The 23623-nt window shown below is 40.3% G+C and overlaps 1 protein-coding gene across 1 annotated transcript in view; it reads right to left on the reverse strand.

The window, feature by feature from the left end:
* The window catches only part of LOC124554869, a 107677-nt gene that overhangs the window by 57595 nt on the left and 26459 nt on the right, over positions 1-23623 (reverse strand). The window contains exons 4-8 of the mRNA XM_047128538.1: positions 21597-21837; positions 18778-18803; positions 14149-14159; positions 12560-12652; positions 7620-7695 (exon numbers count right to left, since the gene is read on the reverse strand). Of these exons, the coding sequence (XP_046984494.1) occupies positions 7620-7695; positions 12560-12652; positions 14149-14159; positions 18778-18803; positions 21597-21837 (447 nt within the window). The remainder of the gene's footprint in view (positions 1-7619; positions 7696-12559; positions 12653-14148; positions 14160-18777; positions 18804-21596; positions 21838-23623) is intronic.

Below are 23623 nucleotides of genomic sequence, written 5' to 3' on the forward strand. Positions count from 1 at the left end.
TTTGGGACAATCTGACACACAACTGATTCTATGCACCAATCTGTTCCCGTGGATGAAATGAAACAGCAGTTGCACAAAAATAGCCAAGGTGACTTAATCGGAGAGAAAGAGTGGTCATTGTTTTCTAGGATGCAAAAGGGATTTCTATTTTAGATTAGCTTGCAAGACTGAAACAATACCTCACAAATACAATGCAAGTATTCTGACTCAACTGGATGAAAAAATATGGAGCCAAGACCCAGGGGGAAAAAAAAAGTTTATTGTCATTGAAATGCATATGGTCACAAAGGCACTTTCACAATAGGAAAACTGGGAGTTTCAAGTGTGAAGTCTTCAAATATCTATTCCATTCTCCAATTTTTTCACATTCTGACTTTAGCTTCTTCTTCTTTTCTTTTTGTATGAATGATTCACTTAAGACTACATGCGTCACAGCTCAAAACCGTTTTGTGAGTCAACAACTGGATATGTTTTCACTGGTCTGTCTCTTGTAACTCCGTTGGACATGGAGGTAGCAAATGAGGATGTAGGATGTCCATGACATACTGCTGTGCTGTCAGAGTGACCTGAAGTCATATCCGATGCTGCGCCACACGCCCTCTCCCTACGTCGTTGTCATACTCACTGACAACTGTCATCGCGGGTCTTGCAGAATGTCTCACTGCTGGTCACATGACAGGTGCAGGTGTGAAAGGGTTACTATGTGCTCGGCGTACATTACAGCAATTCTCCCATGGGCTCGTCAGACACGGTAAACCGGAAGCTTGCTGACAAGCACACCACCCTTACGTTCCCAAGCAGTCCAACATGGGGCCACTACCACATCTGAATGACTCACAAATCTGCATATTGCATAATTCAATCAGCCTGGCAAATGGAGACACCCAATTAGGCCCCTTCAAATTTTGTTGCGTGCTGATGATGCTGACTCACAGAAGTACAGGGCATCTGTGTCCTTCACAGGGATCACTCAACATCTTACACTCTTCACATCTCTTATAGCTCCTACCATTCTTGGTAACAATCCGAGACACAAACAAATCTAATGCAATCTGGTGGCCTTTGTATCCATTTCAGAGAGTTGCGACTCTCATAATTTACCACTGGTATGCACACTCGTGAAACTACGTTGCTTCAGGGAGCTTCCCTTTTTTTTCTTCAAGCTGTTTAGTTCTTTGAATCCATTTTTCTTGTAGCTCAGAATAATTATTTTATTGTGTAGCAAACTTACAGACTAGCATTCTGGTCTGAGCTGTCGGAGTTGGCGGTCATGTGTGTGTGAGGTGTGCTTGCTTGTGTGAATGAATGGTGTGTATTTCTATTTCTTTTTCTGATGAAGGTTGTGGCCAAAAGCTTATGTGTAAGTGTCTTAACTGTGCCTGTCTGCATTTTAACGTGCCATCTTTATGGTAATTAGCACTCTATCTTTTCCTACACTGCTGATATTCCAACCTGGAGTTTCCATTGTTTGAACTTACGGTCTACTGTTTTATGTTGCAGTGCACTTCTACAAGTGTAATACACAAATGTTGCCTTAGGAAAGAGTCACAATAACATCCATGTCTACCGTTTGCTATTTTTTACGAAATAGCACATCACACTCGAAATTTAACTTAGCCAATGAAATAAGTTTGAAGATTTATTGTGTGTAAGAGACACGAGGGCCCACTGTGTGGGAAATGTGGGAAGTTCTGTGCAGAGATGGAGTTATCCACAGACGCAGTAAGTCTTGGGAGCTATACGGGTGTTTAAACATCGACACCTGCTGGGATGAGGGGCCACTTTCTCTGAGGTGGCGCTGTGCCAGCAACGAGCTCGACCCATTGATTAGCACCACAGATGACAATGAGCAACCAGCTGCTTCTCTGTGCAGAGATATAAAATTTATCGATTTTGGACATCTTTTGACAATCTGTCACATGGAGAACAATGTTTACTCTGGCAATTTTAACACTAATCTAGTGTTCTGCAACATATTAATGTGAAATGTTGTCTATGATGTTGAAGCGTGTAAGTTAAACTGATATCTGAGAATTTGTTGTTTTTGTGGCATTATCTGGAAAATGGCCTCTCTTGCAGCTCCAGGCATAAACGTCAAGTGAAGAAGAATAATTAGCACAGCACACTGGAACCGAGTAGGGATCCGGTTTACTGCTCGGCCACTAAATTAGCATATCGTGAGTACACCAGAAGAGACGCTGTACACACTTGCATATACTACATACACAAGTACAAGCATCGATCAAGCTACCGCGAAACTGCACTCTGTGTGACTCATCACTACATCAGAATACTGTAAATGTGGTGATTCCAATTTCTTAAGGTCTCTTCCTGTTTGTTTTCATCAGTAGGATCTTATTTTTCAAGTATGTGGGAATCCAATGAGCTGCCTGTTTGGATACATTCTTTCTGTATGTCCCACAAGTTGGATTCCTTGGAGACACATTGTAACAAGAGCTTTTAGGAATTTGCCTGGAGATTTCACACTGGGTTCTGTGTGATGTATCCCACCCTTTATTCTTGGACCTAAGATTTTTACTACAATTTTACATTCTTCTAATTCAGTTTGCTGTTTTCATGTCTTGTGTTGGACAAAGAGTCTCTCTCATGCATAAAGAAATTCTAATTTGATCACTGTTGTACAATGTTAGATTTTAGAGTTCCAGGAAAAATACTTTTAGTTAACTGAGAGACAGTTTGTACTTTCTGAAGTCTGGATTCTATGGCCTTCTTTTCATTATGATGTTCAGTGGTCTTTTTCACCTAATTATTTAAACTATTTAACACCGAATACTATGTCATTGCCTATATAAGTTCACCCAGTGCCATTTTGGTATCAGCCAAGAATTTTTTCTCCAGGTGAAATTAGTAGTCCAATTTTCCTAGCTTGCTCCCTTAATATTTCAAATTGCTTTAGCATATCAGTGATGTTTTTGTCAATTAGTATTATGTCATCGGTATAGGTTACACAATATAATTCTATCTTTAAGTTTACGTTCTAGTCAGTGTAATAGTGCACCTGCTCTTCTCCATTATCTTACAATTTTCTTAGGGGCATAGTTGAATAGCAATGTGATATGCCATCCCATTTTCATATTCTTATGTCTGTCTTAAATTACACTGCTTGAAAAAAAGTGAGACACTCAGAAGGTGGGGAGAAAACAAATTGAAACATAGCTAATTTAGAGGGTATGTGATGTTATTTCAGTGATAACAAAACAGAGTCAAATTTACACAGAACTTATCAGTTTGAGCCCACTTATCAATACAGCAATGCACCCTGTCTGGCCTGGACAGTGCGGGAGGATGTCGTAAAGCTGCTGCATACCCTCCTGAGAAAGGTGATCCACAACTGTTGTAACTGGACATTGCAATCATGGATACAGGCAGTGGGATGGAGTTGACGTCCATGTTGGTCCCATAATGTTATATCGGGGACAGATATGGGGATTTTGCTGGCCACAGGAGTATATCAACATCACACAGACAATTTAAAGAGACACATACTACATGTGGACAAGCACCGGCCTGTTGAAAAATAGCACCACAATACTATTACACACTGCTGTACCATCAGAGTTCCCACGGCCATTACAAGCCGTGACCTGAAGTCATACCCAATGGCTCCCCACACCATGGGACTCCTTTGTGACCCACCCCCCCCCCCAAAATGTGGAAGAATGGGACCTCTCCCCATCTCCCCGGGTCACTGTCAAACTTCTCCACGATAGTCATTTGGAGCAGTGCAGGACTGGGACTCATCAGTGAACATAATGTGACGCCATTCATTAGCAGTACGTACTTCTTGATCATGGCACCACTTCACATGCAGTCATTTGCTTGGGTGTTAATGGCAGCCTATGCGCAGGACGGCAATTCCATAGTCTGGCTGCTCCTAGCTGTATGACACAGCATGTTGCAAGGAGACTATTACAGTGAACTCCTGTTTATCCGAAATGATCAGGACGGTGGTCAGTTCCGATAACGAAAATTCCAGATAAATCAAAGTCCCCCTGTTTTCACATGTGAACACTCCAAATTGCGTCAATATTGCGAAATACGATCGTAAAACGCGCGTAGGGTATGTAAAACATTACTGATATGGTTGCAAATAACCCTACACTTTTTTACTGAAAAAATTGTGTTGACATGTTACAAAGGCACCAAACTATGATTGAAAACTCAAAGTTTTTAAATGCTGTATAACAAAGCTCGTTTATTTTGCATTCTTACAGAAAAAATCTCCCTTATTTGGCAGCAGGAAAAAACAGGAGTTTTAATTTTATTACCTACTCTTTTGAATAAAAAATAAACTACTGAACAAAATTATGAAACAAATCTAGAGATTACTCAAAGGAACGAAAAGTCTGTTCAGAGGAACTTTCAAGAAAAGTAAAAAAAAAAAAAAAAAACTTTTTAAGTTATGGACATAGAAGTTCTAGGATGCTTCATTAGAGTTTATTTTTTGGTAACGAAGTCACGAATGTCTTTTTTTCTTTTTTTTTTTTGCTTGAGAAACTATTGCTGCAACAATACATCTCCAACGTTGAAATCAAACTATTTCAGGATAAATCGTCTCCTCCTGTTGGCTGATGTACTCCAGGGCAGTTTGGATCACTTCGTAACAGAATGTGTGAGGAATATTTTTCTCTGATTCATCATCAGAAACATAGTCTTCTAACGCTTTATGATCGGTCACAATTTGGACGATTTCATCCTCACTCACATGAAAAAATGCCATTTTCCATCCACTCTTCAATGTCTTCGAAGTGTGTGTCTTTACAACCAGCTTCTCCAGTAAATTCACCAAAATTATGTCAGCTTGAGTTTCGGTGTTGTCTCCTCCTTCCCACCACTTAGGTTGCCTTACGATCTAAGAGTTTTTTCCAAGACCTAACAAGAGGAACTGGAGGAATTAGATTCCAAGCTTCAGCAATCAATGAATGACACTTAAAACATCAATTTTTTTAAGAGCTTCCACAAAATCATCTGCAGCATCAATCACACCTATTAAGTATTCCAGCATCTTGTGTCTGTAATGTTTTTCCATCGCCTCAAGAATACCTTGGTCCATCGGTTGACATAGAGATGTGACATTCTGTGGAAGAAATACAACTTTGATATCCCCATCTTGCAGATCACCTGGGTGAGAAGGAGCATTGTCCACAAGAAGTAGCGCTTTTCAAGGAAGTCCTTTTCCTTCCATGTAATTTACTACAGCTGAAACAAACTCTGCCTGGAACCACTCTCTGAAGATGGCACGGCACTGTTCATACATGCCTTAAGACTGATTCGTGTACCTCAGTGGGAAAGCTGGTTGGTTGGTGTCTAAATGCTCTTGGTGTTTTGGATTTGCCAATTAAAGTAAGACACAGTTTATGATTGCCAGTGGCATTACTGCAAGCGAGGACAGTAAATCTTTCTTTGATTTTTTTGTATCTGGAAGCCATTTCTTCTTCTTTAGAGGCAAGGGTTTTCGTTGGCAGCATTTTGTAATTCAACCCAGTTTCATCACATTTGTAAAGTTGATTGTCAGTATAGCCTCCTTTGTCAATGATTGTGTGCAGTTTCTTCTTAAAATCAGCATAGCAGCTTCATCCCCAGATAATGATTTGGCACTGATGGCAATTTCATGGCTGCCATGCTGCTTCTTGAAATGATCCTGCCAGCCATTACTTCCGAGGAATTCTTGCTTCTTTCCTTCTATCAGCTCATTAGCTCATTTTGACAAATTAGAGGACCTGAAACTGACACACCTTTGGCTCTTATTTATTCGTGCCACAAAAATAATGCCTCTTCTAACTGAGGATGTGCACCTTTTCTCATTGTTTTTCAAGATTTCACTGCGCTGCCCAATGCTTGGATGGAACAAAAATTTTTCAATTCCTGATCGATTTGTCTTCCGATCAGTAATTGTACTCCTACTCTGCAGCAACTTTTGTGGGTGGCTCACCAGCATCAATTCTCTGCAAAGTGTGATGCTCTTTTTCCAACAAGATCACATTCATTTTATGTTACGTGCCCGTAGTCACGTTCAGTGTTCTTTTTACAGACACTCGACTGAGTCCTTTATGGTTTTTGGCCCCTTTTATCTCTGGACACTTTAAGGCACATAGTGGGAGCACAAAACCTCAAATCAGAAACACACAAATGCACAACTTGACAACACTCGAGATGCACTAGACAAACTTTTGATTTTTGAAACCAGGCTGTGGCAGCCATCAAATGAAAGCATTCGATACATCTATGCCATTTCCTCTGTTCTACCCAAGCCCACGTGGCAACACAACAGGGTGTTGTACGTTCACTGTTAAACACTCAGCTTTGATGTACCGACAACAAGTGGAAAGTGTTAGGCGGCGCACTCTAATTGTCAGTTTCGACAGGCCTACGTTGCGCTCCATAGAACAATACTGTATGTACTGTACTTCCAAGGAGTTCCAATAGATGGCAGTGGCATGAAACCATGCAATACGAATAAGAAACGCACTAGAGCTTCAACCAACACACGCACGAATTGACGATACTTGGACTTTTGACACGCACCAGTGCACTGATTAGCAGTAGATTGCCAAAAAACACCAGCAAATGCTTGGCTCCAGGTGCACGCAAATTGAAACTTGTCAAGTGTCAATCTAGCTAGCCAAAAGTGTAGCTGCACAAGAGTTTACTGTACTTGTTCTCAGATGGCAGTCACAGACGTGAACAGGTTACAATGTACTCAGTACACTACACAGTGATGCTCCCTTGTAGTGGTCTGATGTAGTCAACTGGAACATTGATGATGAGTAAGCCCTTACTTTCCAACATCAGGCCACTGTCAGATCCAAATACTCCAAAAATACAGATGTTGCAAGGTTTAACCAGGCGACCAAATGGACATCCACAATGAGTTTCTTTCAAACTCTCATCAGATAATGCTGTCTCACACCAATATGCAGCACCTTCATATCCTCCAGAGTGATGATTCAACATCTGACGCTATTCACATCCCTTATATACCACACGATGCTTGCTAAACAGCAATAAAAAAAAAGAACACTAATGAATAATGAAGGAAAAGACAGACTGCTACTTACCATAAAGAAGATACCTTAGGCTGCAGATGGGAAGAATTAAAAGACACTTACATAAAGCTTTCAGCCACAGCCTTCATCAGTAAGTAGTAATCTGTCTTTTCCAACATTGTTGATATTCCTACTGGAGTTTCCATTGTTTCAAGGACACTGATGCTTTTCTGTGAGTGTTTGCTTTATGATGTTTTCTGCATTTTAGCTTTTTTTTAAAAAAGAAAAAAAAAGAAAGAAAGAAAGAAAAAAAAAGATTTGTTGCTGGAAAACTTCTGAAGTCCAATAAAGGAGTTACAACAGCCATATATGGTTATCTGGTGGACCTTGCAGAACCAAATTCTAGGGCTGAAATATACTGTTGACCAATGGGCATTAATCAGAATGAATACTAAATAAAAAATTAAATCCAAGTTTACACAAAAAACACAGGTTCTATCACTGTTGCTTTTCATTCTATTTTGCTCTTATGTTTGCTATGACTTGTTAAGCAGAAATTTTCTTTCTATCTACAGAGTTACATTTGCTGTAATGTATCTTACCTTCATGTTGTTTCTTCTTTCTTCTCACTGCTGCCCCAATCATGGCAAGCAAGTCATCCTCACTGCATTTGCTTCGTATTGCATCTCTGAAACAACAGTTAAAACACCCGTTAAACAGTACCAGGCAATTACCACACAGTGAAATGTTGGTACACTAAAAAGGAAGAAAAACTTTGCAGAAATCTTCAACAGTAATCTTGTAGTCTGCAGTAGGCAACAGCAGGATAACAAACCCACTGGACAAGAATGGGAAAGTCATGATAGAAGTTACTTTTATTTTTATAAATAAACAGGTATCTTACACAAATGCTCAAGAGTATACATAGGATCTCGGGCTGAAGAGGTGGAGCAGAAACTGACATTAGTTTTGTTGAAGAGGGAGTACTGGAACACAGCACAATTTCTTGCAAAATGAAGCCAAATTTATTGATAAACTCTTAATTAATTGCCAAGCTCACTAATGTGATCATTTTACGACAGGTACTTACTGCTTGGAGTATATGTGACTTTTCAGGCTTGCCTGATAGATCTGTTGCAAAAACACTTTGGGTTCCCCACCAGATAACATTATGCAAGTCCCTCCCTCAATATTTCAGTGACACAACGTTTTGGCATCTTCAGGTGGTGGTGATTTCCACCATCACTGCTGCAAGATGCAACTGGCAATTTCCACGTGACAGCTTTGAAATTTATCATGTGGATGTCTATGACCATCATATTTAGAATTCAGAGGATTTCATAGAATACCTGAAGATGCTTAAACTAGAACTTTCAGATCTTTTAGTTAGCTCAAATGTTATATCATTACTTACAAAAGTGTCCCTGCAGCCCTCATTAGAGGTTATTAGCAGCAAGTTTGAGAAAGAAATTGTGATGCTGTTTAAACATGTGCATACCTCATCCTATTTCTTATGTAACACCAACTACTTTAATCAAGTGGACAGTGTTCCCATGGGAGATCCTCTATTTCCCTTAGTAAATATCCAACATTCCTCCTTCTGGCAGAATGCTGAAGAGACATTTGTGGTGTGGCCCACATAATACAGACACTACCTATGTCCCTGCAGCATTTGCACTCGCTCCATCTGAATATTCAGTTCACTGTGGAAGTACAAAAAGATAGCAGCTTACCATTCCTGGATGTCACGGTTAGAAGAAAAGCTGACATAGCACTGGGGCTTAGTCTCTACTGCAAACTGATACACGCAGAGTTATATTTGAGGTCCAAAAGTTGCCGTCACCCTGCACAATGTGGTAGTGTCGTACACTCCCTGGCACATAGAGCACACGTGATTTCAGATACCGACAGTCTGCCTGGTGAACTGTAACACCTAAGAACAGTGTTCCAGCAGAATGTTTATTCTTGTAAACAGATTTGCAATGTGTTCTGAGCAAAGCAAGTTCAGTGTAGAGATGTAAATGAAGATACTTAGACAAGCACTGCAAATGGCTTTCTTGCCATATTTCAGTGGCATGTTTTCAAAATTAAAAGAATCGCTAAGAGAAACAGAATCAAGTGTGTTTTTCGTCTACCAGCAAAACTAAGGAATTGTTTGTGTTCAGTTAAAGACAATCTTGACCTTAGAAAACACAGATCATATATAAGATCTGATGCCATTATGGGAAACCTTATATAGGGCAGACACCTCACATTGTGCAAGAACACTGTGTTCAACAGCGCTGACAAAAATGCCACCCAGTAAATTAATGGTAGCAGAACACTGCCTGAATACAGGGCACCACACGTTTCCCAAGAGGACTGAAATTTTATCCTCAGCATCATCACTCTAGGACTGTGTTTTTAAGAATGAGGCATGTATCCATACGGTGGGCAATCTTACCAACAGGAATATGGAATTTTGACTAAGCACTGCCCAGAATCCAGCACTGACTGCCATGAAATTAAAACAGTAGAAACCAGATCCTCCGATGTATGACCTGATGCAGTACCTTGCAGAGAGTTAATTCAGCTCTTAACCACACGAGTGTCCAGAAGTGCAGTCATTGCCCACAACACATAAGCAGAAGGCTACTATGAATGGCATTTACATCCAACTGGGAGTGCCTGTCCACACATTCGTACTCCTGCTTCTAGCCTGACAAATTTCAATTCTGCTGTGCGAATATCACCAGCCACATCTTGCAGCAGTGATGACAGGACCCACCACTACCTGAAGATGACGAACAGTTGTGTTGGTGAAATATTGTGAGGCTTGGACAAAGTTATTCAGTGGCAAATCTGAGAAGATTTGTATACATTATTTTTCTGTGACGCAGGTAATGTGCAGCAAAATGTGATAACTTTCTGCATTTTCCTTTTTGTACATTTCAAAATACCCCAAAAATTGGTGAGAAACACTGAACATATGACATAACCAGATGACACACCCCACAGCATGTGCAGCAGTCGGGGTTGAGTGTAAATGAATGATTGAGCAGTGCAATACTTTCATTTGAGCAAACAGAGCAAATTTCGAAAACATTTTGTAAATATGATCTGTTGTAAATGTAGATGTTAAAAATTATTGTCCCTGCTGTAATCAAGCAAAAGCAGTTCTGATTTTGTGTTTATTGCTTCTGTCCCTTCTCTTGTTAGTAAAGAAAACATAGGTCATTTAATGGCGATGATGCTATTCTGAAGTTTATACTCATCTACTTGTTATGCAATATGGTAGGTTTTCATTGTACTGTACTTTGCAAGAAATCAAGGAAACTGCAAGACCGGTAAATAAAATAATAAACTTCTATATATAAAAATAAAGATGAGGTGACTTACCGAACGAAAGCGCTGGCAGGTCGATAGACACACAAACAAACACAAACATACACACAAAATTCAAGCTTTCGCAACAAACTGTTGCCTCATCAGGAAAGAGGGAAGGAGAGGGGAAGACGAAAGGAAGTGGGTTTTAAGGGAGAGGGTAAGGAGTCATTCCAATCCCGGGAGTGGAAAGACTTACCTTAAGGGGAAAAAAGGACAGGTATACACTCGCACACACGCACATATCCATCCACACATAAAGACACAAGCAGACATATATTATCTGCTTGTGTCTGTATGTGTGGATGGATATGTGCGTGTGTGCGGGTGTATACCTGTCCTTTTTCCCCCTAAGGTAAGTCTTTCCGCTCCCGGGATTGGAATTTTACTATCATTACTTTTTTTTTTTTTTACTTGTACCACACATATTCCACACGGTTCATGCTCACTCCTTCAATGATACTGCCCATCCTTCTCTAGTGTGTGAGTTGTCCCTGCTTTCCTGCGTGTTTGTTGGTTTAAACACCCTTGTTTCAAAAGAGAGTGACAGCTTAGAACAGTCTTGTCAACATTTTGTATTTTTATTTAGCAATTATAGTTTGAGCCTTATACGTGAATGTCACAAGATATTGTCAACCACTGCATTCACTAGATGGGAATGGGGTTCATGGGGTTCATTTTTTAAGTTGCTGTTATCTTTTTCATCCTATGTTGGACTAGCTTTTCCATACTCCCACTCTATTTTACGTAGCCAAACAGTTATCTGCCCTTGCAAACTTGCTCCTTTACTACCAAGTCAACTAATACTGGGCAGCATAACAGAAGTTCCAATATCCAGTCTTTCACCACAATTCACCTACACACACTTTTCACTCACTGATTTTCTTTTTTCAATGTCATAAATATTTTGCTTTCACAGGCTGCTGTGCTTTGAACATAAAATTGTAGGAACATCTGCCTCACATGTCTTTTTTTTTTTTTTTTAATTAAAGAATATGTTCCTTGCTTATTCCTATTTGCTTCTGATACATTTCCATTCTCACTTTTATTTTCTTTTGATCCATTTCTTTTTTCTTTGATAGACAAGTCAAACAACAATGGCAATATGTTGCAGCCCCCTGTGTTTCACCCTACTTACTATGAACTTACTTTTCTTAGCTTCCAATTTTATTAGTCATTTGGTTTTTAAGATACTTAAATTAATTGTTTGACCCTGTATTTTTATATCTTATTTTACCTTCGGTTGATAAAGGATTTCTGGTATGCTCACAAAGAGAGAGCTGATTCTTCCCACCCCTCACCCCCCTTACCATGTCCTGAAACAAACTTATCGCCAAGTCTTAGTCTAGTCATCAATTTAAAAGTGTCAGTTGTTGGTCCCATTGTCTAATAATTTGTACATTTATACACATGAAGTTCCAATTTTTATTTGGAACATATAGACTCTGATAATCATGAATCACAGTTGAAATGGCTCTGGGCACTATGGGACTTAACATCTGAGCCAAGGCAGGATTCAAACCTGCGACCGTAGCAGTCGCACAGTTCTGGACTGAAGCACCTAGAACCGCTCGGCAACGGTGGCTGGCGAATCATAGTTACCATCACATGGACAGAAATACTGTGTTAACTTTAATACAACACAGGGACATAGCCAAAAATGTCTTTACATAATTTCCAGTTCTGATTACTTTCCTTTAATTTAATCTCACAAATAGGTTAGTGTAACATGATGTTGACAGAGGCAAATTATATATACTCACAAATTATTTAGCTAGAGGTATCTGGTTTGTATGTCTGGGAGGGAGGAGGGTGCAAGCTGAAAACTTCAAGAAAAGATTACTCATTTCATACCTGCTGGATTTAACTGCAGTTTATCTCTTCCATATACCAACCACATACCTAATGTGCATGGCAAACAGTTTGAAAGTATTATTCTATACTCAGCATTTGGAACTATCAGTTCCTTCATGAGAGAGGAAAGAGGGATAAGTTTCTGAAGGTCTCAAAGGTCACTCGGACTCCATGACTAATGTGAGGACAAGAGGAACGAATGTGTCTATAAGAAGTTTTGGAATTTCACCTCCTGAAGGTAAAATACTGATCAGTCTGTCAGTCTTCTAGTAATTTTATGGTTTCCTCGCATGAATTTTCACTTGGACATGATTATTCTATGTTTCATCACTCACCTGAGAGATATCTCTGAATACCCAAAGAGACACACCTCCAAATTGCCATCAGCTGTTATCTGTAAACGGTTGCACGTGCCACAGAAGTGTTCACTCATTCAAAAAGAAATTGTAAGAAAATAGCTACTGCTGTTGTGTAAATACTATAAATGTGTTGCTCACCAAGTGGAGGAAGGAGAAAATGTGCATTAAGGGGAGTTTGAACGCCCTATCCTGACAATGTTAAATTTGGTGACTTAACTTCCCCGTATTTCAGGAACAACTGTAGCCATTGACAAGAAACTTTTACAGGACATTAAACTATATGTTCTGAGTCTTACAATAATTGCATTTCAGCCACTGCTTTTGGAAATGCAATTTTTTAATTACACAGTTAAAATTTTGTGTACTTTTTTGTATGTTATTCTAAATAATTTTATTTATGCATAATATTATGTTCTTCTTTTAGTTCAGAAGACTCAGAATACGTATGTTATTACTCCCTGAAAATTTTAATTCGCTACTCGAAGTAGTTTCTGAGATTTAGGGAAAAATGCAAGAGAAAATCTAAATTTTCAAGAAGAGTTTTTAAAGTTTTAATAGACTGTAACTCAATATATGCTTAACATTTTATTTTTAGTCACTCAGAAGCACCCTGCACCATACTGTATATCATCCTCTTGACCTTTTTTAAGTTTTTTCTTGTTTTCTTCTTTCTGGACTCCGTAGTGGCCAACTGTGCTGCATACAGTGCTTTACCATTGCAAACCTTGTCCATCCATTCAAATTCTCTGATGCAGTTTGCTCCAGAATTAATTCCCATATGTTGTAGCACTTTCACGCTACCAATGTTGCCATCATTAAAAGCAATAACAGCATGACTGACCCCCACTTTAGTGCCTTCATTACAAGAAAAACGTTTTTTGGTCTACATCTACATCTACATCCATACTCCTCAAGCCACCTGACGGTGTAGGCTACCTTGAGTACCTCTATTAGTTCTCCCTTCTATTCCAGTCTCGTATTGTTCGTGGAAAGAAGGATTGTTGGTATGCCTATGTGCGGGCTCTAATCTCTCTCATTTTATCCTCATCGTCTCTTCGCGAGATATACGTAGGAGGGAGCAATATACTGCTTGACTCCTCGGTGAAGGTATATTCTCGAAACTTCAACAAAAGCCCGCACAGAGCTACTGAGCGTCTCTCCCGCAGAGTCTTCCACTGGAGTTTATCTAACATCTCCGTAATGCTTTCATGATTACTAAATGATCCTATAACGAAGCATGCTGCTCTCTGTTGGATCTTCTCTATCTCTTCTATCAACCCTATCTGGTACGGATCCCACACTGCTGAGCAGTATTCAAACAGTGGGCGAACAAGTGTACTGTAACCTAATTCCTTTGTTTTCAGATTGCATTTCCTTAGGATTCTTCCAATGAACCTCAGTCTGGCATCTGATTTACCCACGATCAACTTTATATGATCATTCCATTTTAAATCACTCCTAATGCATACTCCCAGATAATTTATGGAATTAACTGCTTCCAATTGCTGACCTGTTATATTGTAGCTAAATGATATGGGATCTTTCTTTCTATGTATTCGCAGCACATTACACTTGTCTACATTGAGATTCAATTGCCATTCCCTGCACCATGCATCAATTCGCTGCAGATCATCCTGCATTTCAGTACAATTTACCATTGTTGCAACCTCTTGATATACCACAGCATCATCCGCAAAAAGCCTCAGTGAACTTCCGATTTCATTCACAATGTCATTTATGTATATTGTGAATAGCAACAGTCCTACGACACTCCCCTGCAGTACACCTGAAATTACTCTTACTTCGGAAGACTTCTCTCCATTGAGAATGACATGCTGCATTCTGTTATCTAGCAACTCTTCAATCCAATCACATAATTGGTCTGACAGTCCATATGCTCTTAAATTGTTCATTAAACGATTGTGGGGAACTGTATCGAACGCCTTGCGGAAGTCAAGAAACACAGCATCTACCTGGGAACCCGTGTCTAAGGCCCTCTGAGTCTCGTGGACGAATAGCGCGAGCTGGGTTTCACACGATCGTCTTTTTCGAAACCCATGCTGATTCCTACAGAGTAGATTTCTAGTTTACAGAAAAGTCATAATACTCGAACATAATACATGTTCTAAAATTCTACAACTGATCGACGTTAGAGATATAGGTCTACAGTTCTGCACATATGTTCGACGTCCCTTCTTGAAAACGGGGATGACCTGTGCCCTTTTGCAATTCTTTGGAACACTACGATCTTGTAGAGACCTACGGTACACTGCTGCAATAATGGGGGCAAGTTCCTTCGTATACTCTGTGTAATATTGAACTGGTATCCCATCAGGTCCAGCGGCCTTTCCTCTTTTGAGTGATTTTAATTGTTTCTCTATCCCTCTGTCATCTATTTCAATATCTACCATTTTGTCATCTGTGCGACAATCTAGAGAAGGAACTACAGTGCAGTCTTCCTCTGTGAAACAGCTTTGGAAAAAGACATTTAGTATTTCGGCCTTTAGTCCATCATCCTCTGTTTCAGTACCTTTTTGGTCACAGAGTGTCTGGACATTTTGTTCTGATTCACCTACCGCTTTGACATAGGAGCAAAATTTCTTAGGATTTCCTGCCAAGTCAGTACATAGAACTTTACTTTCGAATTCATTTAACGCCTCTCACATGGCCCTCCTCAGATTACATTTCACTTCACATAATTTTTGTTTGTCTGCAAGGTGTTGGCTACGTTTATGTTTGCTGTGAAGTTCCCTTTGCTTCCGCAGCAGTTTTCTAACTCGGTTGTTGTACCACGCTGGCTCTTTTCCATCTCTTACGATCTTGCTTGGCACATACTCATCTGATGCATATTGTACGATGGTTTTGAACTTTGTCCACTGATCCTCAACACTATCTGTACTTAAAACAAAACTTTTGTGTTGAGCCGTCAGGTACTCTGAAATCTGATTTTTGTCACTTTTGCTAACCAGAAAAATCTTCGTACCTTTTTTAATATTTCTATTTACGGCTGAAATCATCGATGCAGTAACCGCTTTATGATCACTGATTCCCTGTTCTGCGTTAACTGTTTCAAATAGTTCAGGTCTGTTTGTCACTAGAAGGTCTAATATGTTATCGCCACGAGTCGGTTCTCTGTTTAACTGCTCAAGGTAGTTTTCAGATAAAGCTCTTAAAAAATTTCACTGGATTCTTTGTCCCTGCCACCCGTTATGAAAGTTTGAGTCTCCCAGTCTATATCCGGAAAATTAAAATCTCCACCCAGAACTATAACATGTTGGGCAAATCTACTCGAAATATTTTCCAAATTATCCTTCAGGTGCTCAGCCACAACAGCTGCTGAGCCAGGGGGCCTATAGAGACATCCCATTACCATGTCTGAGCCTGCTTTAACCGTGACCTTCACCCAAATTATTTCACATTTCGGATCTCCGTCAATTTCCTTCGATACTATTGCACTTGTTATTGCTTTAAACATGCCTCCCCCTTCACTGTCCAGCCTGTCTCTGCGGTATACACTCCAATCTGAGTTTAGAATTTCATTACTGTTTACATCTGGTTTCAGCCAACTTTCTGTCCCTAGTACTATGTGGGCATTGTGACCGCTTATTAATGAGAGCAGTTCTGGGACCTTTCTATAGACGCTCCTGCAGTTTACTATTAGCACATTAATATTGTTATTCCCTGTTGCATTTTGTCTACTCCTACCTTGCCGCATCTCAGGAGGTGTCTTGTCGGGCCTAGGGAGGGAATTCTCTAACCTAAAAAACCCACATGTGCACTCCACATATACTCCGCTACCCTTGTAGCCACTTCCTGCATGTAGTGCATGCGTGACCTATTCAGGGGGACCCTACATTTCTCCACCCGATAGCGGAGGTCGAGAAATTTGCACCCCAGATCTCCGCAGAATCGTCTGAGTCCCTGGTTTAAGCCTTCCACTCGGCTCCAAACCAGAGGATCACTATCGGTTCTGGGAACGATACTACAAATAGCTAGCTCAGATTCCACCCCGCGAGGCTTTCCGCCTTCACCAACTCCGCTAACCGCCTGAACGAACTGAGGATGACCTCTGAACCCAGACGGCAGGAGTCATTGGTGCCGACATGAGCAACAATTTGCAGTCGGGTGCACCCAGTGCTCTCTATCACTGCCGGCGCGGTCTCCTCCACATCTCGGATGAGACCCCCGGCAAGCAGACAGAGTGAACACTGACCTTCTTCCCCGACCTTTCCGCTATTTCCCTAAGTGGCTCCATCACCCGCCTAACGTTGGAGCTCCCAATAACTAATAAACCCCTCCCCCCATGTGCCTGCTCGGACCTTGCTGAAGGAGTGGCCACATGTCCACTCACAGGCAGAACGGGCGATGCCACACGGCCAGCCTCCACACTGACCCTCCACCTCGTGCACCGCGAACGCCGCTGAACCCGCCACTCCCCTTGGGAAGAGGGTGGCACAACCGTGCCCGGTATCCGCAAAGATGTGTCGACAGCAGGGTCAGTGGGTGAAGCATGTAACACCTGGGGTGTAACATGCAACGCACCAGACTCACCACTGCCTGAAGACGGCTAACCGCGGCCATCAACACGTTCAGCTGTTTGCGAACAGTGGCCAGCTCCTCCTGTGTCCGTACACAGCAGTCTCACATCCTATCCATCTTAAGAAATCAATTTACTGTAGAGAGTTAATCAACTTATAACTAGACTGCTAATTCACTAAAGGCGGCTGATAGTTGACTACACTGTGGTTACTAGACACTTCCTGTAGAAAACAATGAAAATAGCACTACCTGTCTCTGGACTGTATTGAAAACAAACACTAGCACTGCTGGCACTATGGCTGACTATACAGACTTTCTCTGACTGTATTCAAAACAAACACAAAATCTATGGAACACTGTTACTAGCACTCGACAATTAAAGCTTCCTAAAAGCAAAAACACACGGAAGAAGAAGTTACAAGTAAGAAAAATAGAGTTAATACTTAAATCAGCATAGCTCGCTGCACAGCAGACGTGACGCAGACGGCAGTTACGACGACACTGACGCTATAAGATTATTGAACGACTCATTGGGATTTTGAGTCTGACAATGCAGACACTTCTTCAATAATTCAGGATTGCCAGGTCTCTGTAAACAGGTTTTATGATATCCACAACTGCTGCTGGGATATAATGTTTATGGCTGTATGACCTGTTTGAGTACTGGGCATTGCGGTAATTGCACCATGAACCAGATCCAGGAGGGCATGACCAACACATTCCAGTTCTGTGATAAGCTTCTCACCATAAGGCTGAGTGGCTACTACACTGTTATATGCATTTGAGTCTGCACAACCTAAGAACTTAGTGTAACACACTCCCCTTTAGTTTACAGATCGATTATAAATTTCAACAGCTGCACAGGCCTCCGTACGACTAGTTGTCCTTCATAATTTCTGTCACAGATATGCCCTTCTTCATTCCCTGATTTATACTTATAAGAATGTTTGGTTAAAATCTGGAAATCTATTAGCTTTCCAGTATCCACCACTGGTCACTGTAGCAACAGAATTCTTAGAACTTCAGCTGCGCTTCTACCAAGTGCCCCAAAAGCTACTGATATGTCAATCATACCATCGTTTATTTCAGCAGCTTCATTTGCAGCACCCTTAATTGACTCACATGCAGTGGATTTCACAGCAGCTCCAATAAATCCTGCATACTTGTCCATTTTACAAAGTGGGCGTGGCATATACATCACGACACACATTGTTTCTGCTGCAGTGTGTCCTTTGCCAATAGCTCTCAATCCATAAAACCACCTAACATTTATTTCAAAATAATTATCTTTACACTTATCAGAACTCCAAAATGAATGAGTATATTTACAACTGGCAGAATTAATGATAAGTTTCCTGGCTAGTCCATTTGATACCTCAATGTCTTCATGTAAACTAACTGGCCCTCCACATACAACACACAAATTCACATAACACCCCTGTTACGATGTGTAGATGTATCAGAATATAACCTAACCTACCATTTACATGAGTTTTGTTTTGAGATAACTGTGTTATCACTATGTTTTATTTTAATCTTCGAAGCACTAATGGGTGTTTCTCTAGATACTCATGAGTTTGCGAGTATTTCACTGTCTGTAACTTCACACACCACATGCTGAACACAATGTTTCTCTTTATTCAAAAATTTATTACCATGAAACCCACATTTCTTAAAAACACTTCATTTTGGAGTCATACTTTTTGAGAGATTTACCAGTCTATTCGTCACTATTCCTCAGAAAAATGTTAGCACTTCGATATACAAAGCATGTTTATACTATGAAAAGATACGATACTATTTTTGACAGTGCTACCAATACAAACACATAATTTAACCTTTATAACACAGCAATCCACAGCTTTCTACAGGGTGGTCCATTGATAGTGACCGGGCCAAATATCTCACATAATAAGCATCAAATGAAAAAACTACAAAGAACGAAATTCGTCTAGCTTGAAGGGAGAAACCAGATGGCGCTATGGTTGGCCTGGTAGATGGCACTGCCATGGGTCAAACTCATATCAACAGCATTTTTTTTAAAATAGGAACCCCCATTTTTTATTACATATTCATGTAGTACGTAAAGAAATATGAATGTTTTAGCTGGACCACTTTTTTCGCTTTGTGATAGATGGGGCTGTAATAGTCAAAAATGGTTCAAATGGCTCTGAGCACTATGGGACTTAACTTCTGAGGTCATCAGTCCCCTAGAACTTAGAACTACTTAAATCTAACTAACCTAAGGACATCACACACATCCATGCCCGAGGCAGGATCGAACCTGCGACCGTAGCGGTCGCGCGTTTCCAGACTGTAGCGCCTAGCACTGCTCGGCCACTCCAGCCAGCTGCTGTAATAGTCACAAACATATAAGTATGTGGTATCACATAACATTCCGCCAGTGCGGACGGTATTTGCTTCGTGATACATTACCTGTGTTAAAATGGACCGTTTACCTATTGCGAAAAAGGTCGATATCGTGTTGATGTATGGCTATTGTGATCAAAATGCCCAAGGGGCGTGTGCTATGTATGCTGCTTGGTATCCTGGACGATATCATTGAAGTGTCCAGACCATTCGCCGGATAGTTACATTATTTAAGGAAACAGGAAGTGTCCAGCCACATGTGAAACATCAACCACGACCTGCAACAAATGATGATGCCCTAGTAGGTGTTTTAGCTGCTGGGGCAGCTAATCCACACATCAGTAGCAGACAAAAAGCGTGAGAATTGGGAATCTCAAAAACGTCGGTGTTTAGAATGCTACATCAACATCGATTGCACCCGTACCATATTTCTATGCACCAGGAATTGCATGGCGATGACTTTAAACGTCATGTACAGTTCTGCCACTGGGCACAAGAGAAATTACAGGACGATGAAAGATTTTTTGCATGCATTCTATTTAGCGATGAGGCATCATTCACCAACAGCGGTAACCTAAACCGCCATAATATGCACTATTGGGCAACGGAAAATCTATGATGGCAGCAACAAGTGGAACAGCAGCGACCTAGGCAGGTTAATGTATGGTGTGGCATTAAGGGAGGAAGGATAATTGGCCCCCATTTTATCGATGGCAATCTAAATGGTGCAATGTATGCTGATTTCCTGCATAATGTTCTACCAATGTTACTACTAGATGTTTCACTGCATGACAGAATGGCGATGTACTTCCAACATGATGGATGTCCGGCAAATAGTTTGCGTGCGGTTGAAGCAGTATTGAATAGCATATTTCATGACAGGTGGATTGGTTGTCAAAGCACCATACCATGGCCCGCACGTTCACCGGATCCGACGTCCCCGGATTTCTTTCTGTGGGGAAAGTTGAAGGATATTTGCTATCGTGATCCACCGACAATGCCTGACAACATGCGTCAGTGCATTGTCAATGCATGTGCGAACATTACGGAAGGCAAACTACTCACTGTTGAGAGGAATGTCGTTACACGTATTGCCAAAGGCATTGAGGTTGACAGACATCATTTTGAGCATTTATTGCATTAATGTGGTAATCACAGGTAATCACGCCGTAACAGCATGCGTTCTCAGAAATGATAAGTTCACAAAGGTACATGTATCACATATGGAACAACCAAAATAAAATGTTCAAATGTACCTACGTTCTGTATTTTAATTTAAAAAACCTTCCTGTTACCAACTGTTCGTCTAAAATTATGAGACATATGTTTGTGACTATTACAGCGCCATCTATCACAAAGCGAAAAAAGTGGTCCAACTAAAACATTCACATTTCTTTACGTATTACATGAATATGCAATAAAAAATGGGGTTCCTATTTAAAAAAACACAGTTGATATCAGTTTGAGCTATGGCAGCGCCTTATAGCAGGCCAACCATTGCGCCAGCTGGTTTCCCCCTTCGAGCTAGACAAATTTCGTTCTTTGTAGTTTTTTCGTTTGACACTTATTTCGTGAGATATATGGCCCGGTCACGATCAATGGACTACCCTGTATATAAAAAATTACCGATTTTATTAGGTCTTGAAGTAATGCGTGTCAAAATTTTAACATTTTCAACTAGTGTAGATTATATTTTAGAAAATAAAATAAAATACTTCCCACGCAAGTTTATAAGTAATATACATATCATTTTATTTGGAAAATTGCAAATTTTATAATCAGGTAAAAACCCAAAAAAGTGAAAAAGAATGTTTTCCCCGTAAAGTTATGGAAATGTGCAAGCTTTCGGAGCCAGTGGCTTCTTCTTCTGGCAGAAACAATAAGGGGACGGAAAAGGGAAGAAAGAAAAGGATTGTCAAGGTTTAGGAAATGGGGAGAGTTGTAGAAAAGCTGCAGAGAAACCCAGGCCAGGACAGACTTACTGAATGGGATGAGAAATATGTAACTAAACCAGTCCATCTCTCATACCACCAGCAGATGTGAAGTATTATTGTGATTGGTAGTAAGTCATAAACATTAAATTATTTTCAATGTATGTTCATACGTAATACTGCACGTACCTTTGAGGTATCATTGGGCCCATTGGGCAGAGGATCAAAATTAGGCCACTGCTTTCTAATTATTTGGACCATTTCACTAAATGAGACCATCTTCCCATCATTCCATTTGTTGCCGCTGAAAGGCATGTACTCGATAAATCTTACATCAACATTTTTCTCTTTTGTTAACTCCACAAAACTGCACACTTCATCTTCATTAAAACCTCGCATTACAACACAATTTATCTGTGGAAGAAAGACACCATTAAAAACTTGGTATCAGATCAAGCATGGTTTAAACAGAGTTTGAAAGACTTTTTGATAGGTAACTCATCCTACTCAATAGATGAATATCTTAACAGTGGCTGTTAGGCCAGCTTAAATAAGAATGTCTGTTAGATTTCAGTTCTGAGAGCACTTTGTCATAACAGTCAAGATTATGTACTTTTTGTTTGATAACTTTATGAATAGTGCATAACAATGTTTCAGTCTGACAGCGTATCAATTCTGAAAATATTAGCTGTTCCAGTTTGTATTGTATTCACCTAGTTTGACAATCTCCTGACAAATGATCAGGGTATTCAAATGTTTTATATTTTTTATGTTATACTTTCTGGCATGTTACTCACCCATGAGAATCGTCTCATGTTTTGGGTCTTGGAACAAAAGCTGAATCTAATCTAATCTAACCTACAAAATAATGGTTCTACAAGTCTGTTGTTATATTTGCATACCTCACTGATTCTGTTAAATTAATCTTTTTCTCTCTTTTTAGAGAATGTCTGAATTTATCTTAGCATGCCAAGCTGTTAACCTTCTTAACAATTTATGAAAATTAAACTACATACATCTCCAATCTTTTTCCCCACTCCAACGCACACATCTTTTGCTGAAAGTATTATTTTAACAATTACATGAAACTGTGCTGCCATTTGTGAAACAAAGTTGAAAGTGTTCTCAAGATAAAAGGTCTTCAGAAAAGGAGCATTTAGTATCTGTGCAGGTGGTAACACTGACAGCCATCATATAAACAAGCCCAAATGGTAGAACATCCAGCTTTACACATACACGCAATGGCAGAAAAAAGGAAAAGAGCACACCTTTCATTCAAGCATTGAATATATAAACTGATGAGACAAAACACTATGACCTCCTGTTTGATAATGTGTTTGTCCACTGTTGGAACACAATACAGCAGTGATTTTGTGTGGGACAAGTTCAACAAATTTCAGGTATGTTCCCAGCATTATGTGAGGTATGTTCCCAGCATTATGCAGCACCGCATGTCTAAGCACAGGTCATGTAATTCCCATAAATTGGAGATGAGTGGTTTCTGGGTGCAGAACTGGTATCTGATAGCATCGCAGATGTATTCCATCAGATTCAGAAGGGGTGAATTTGATTCTGGCCTCGTGACACTGAAAGTCATATTGTTGAAACATGTCACCTTCATTAGGGACAGGGTGCGGACAGTGCACAATAATGTTCACACAGAACAAAGCTGTTATGGAGCCTTCAGTTACTACCACAGGACCCATAGAAGACCAGGTGAATGTCCTCCATAGCATAATATTGCTCCCACTGGCCTAAGTCTGTAGCAAAGTGCACCTTTCAAGCACCAATTCACTCTGTTGACAGTGTATGTGCACAAAACCGTCAAGTAGGTGTAATGCAAAACTCGAATGACTCAACCAGATGACACATTTCTATTGATTCACTGCCCAATCTCAATGCTCCTGAGCCACAGAAATTGTAATTCAACTGTGTTGTCAACATGGGAACATACAGGGGTTGTCTGCAGCAGAGCCCTATGTTTAACAATGTGCAATGAATGGTGTGCTCTGAAATACTTGTGCTTCCACCAGCACTGTGTCATCAGACATGCCACAGAAATTAGCTTCCTCAGCCGAATGTCATCTTTTTCAAAGGAACCATCCCAGCATTTGTCTTAAATCATTTAGGGAAATCAAGGAAAACCCAAATTTTGATGGCCCGATGGGATTCGGGTCCGTTGTCCTCTGGAAGTCAAGTC

This window comes from Schistocerca americana, chromosome X, assembly GCF_021461395.2.
Source record: "Schistocerca americana isolate TAMUIC-IGC-003095 chromosome X, iqSchAmer2.1, whole genome shotgun sequence".
Classification (NCBI taxonomy): domain Eukaryota; kingdom Metazoa; phylum Arthropoda; class Insecta; order Orthoptera; family Acrididae; genus Schistocerca; species Schistocerca americana.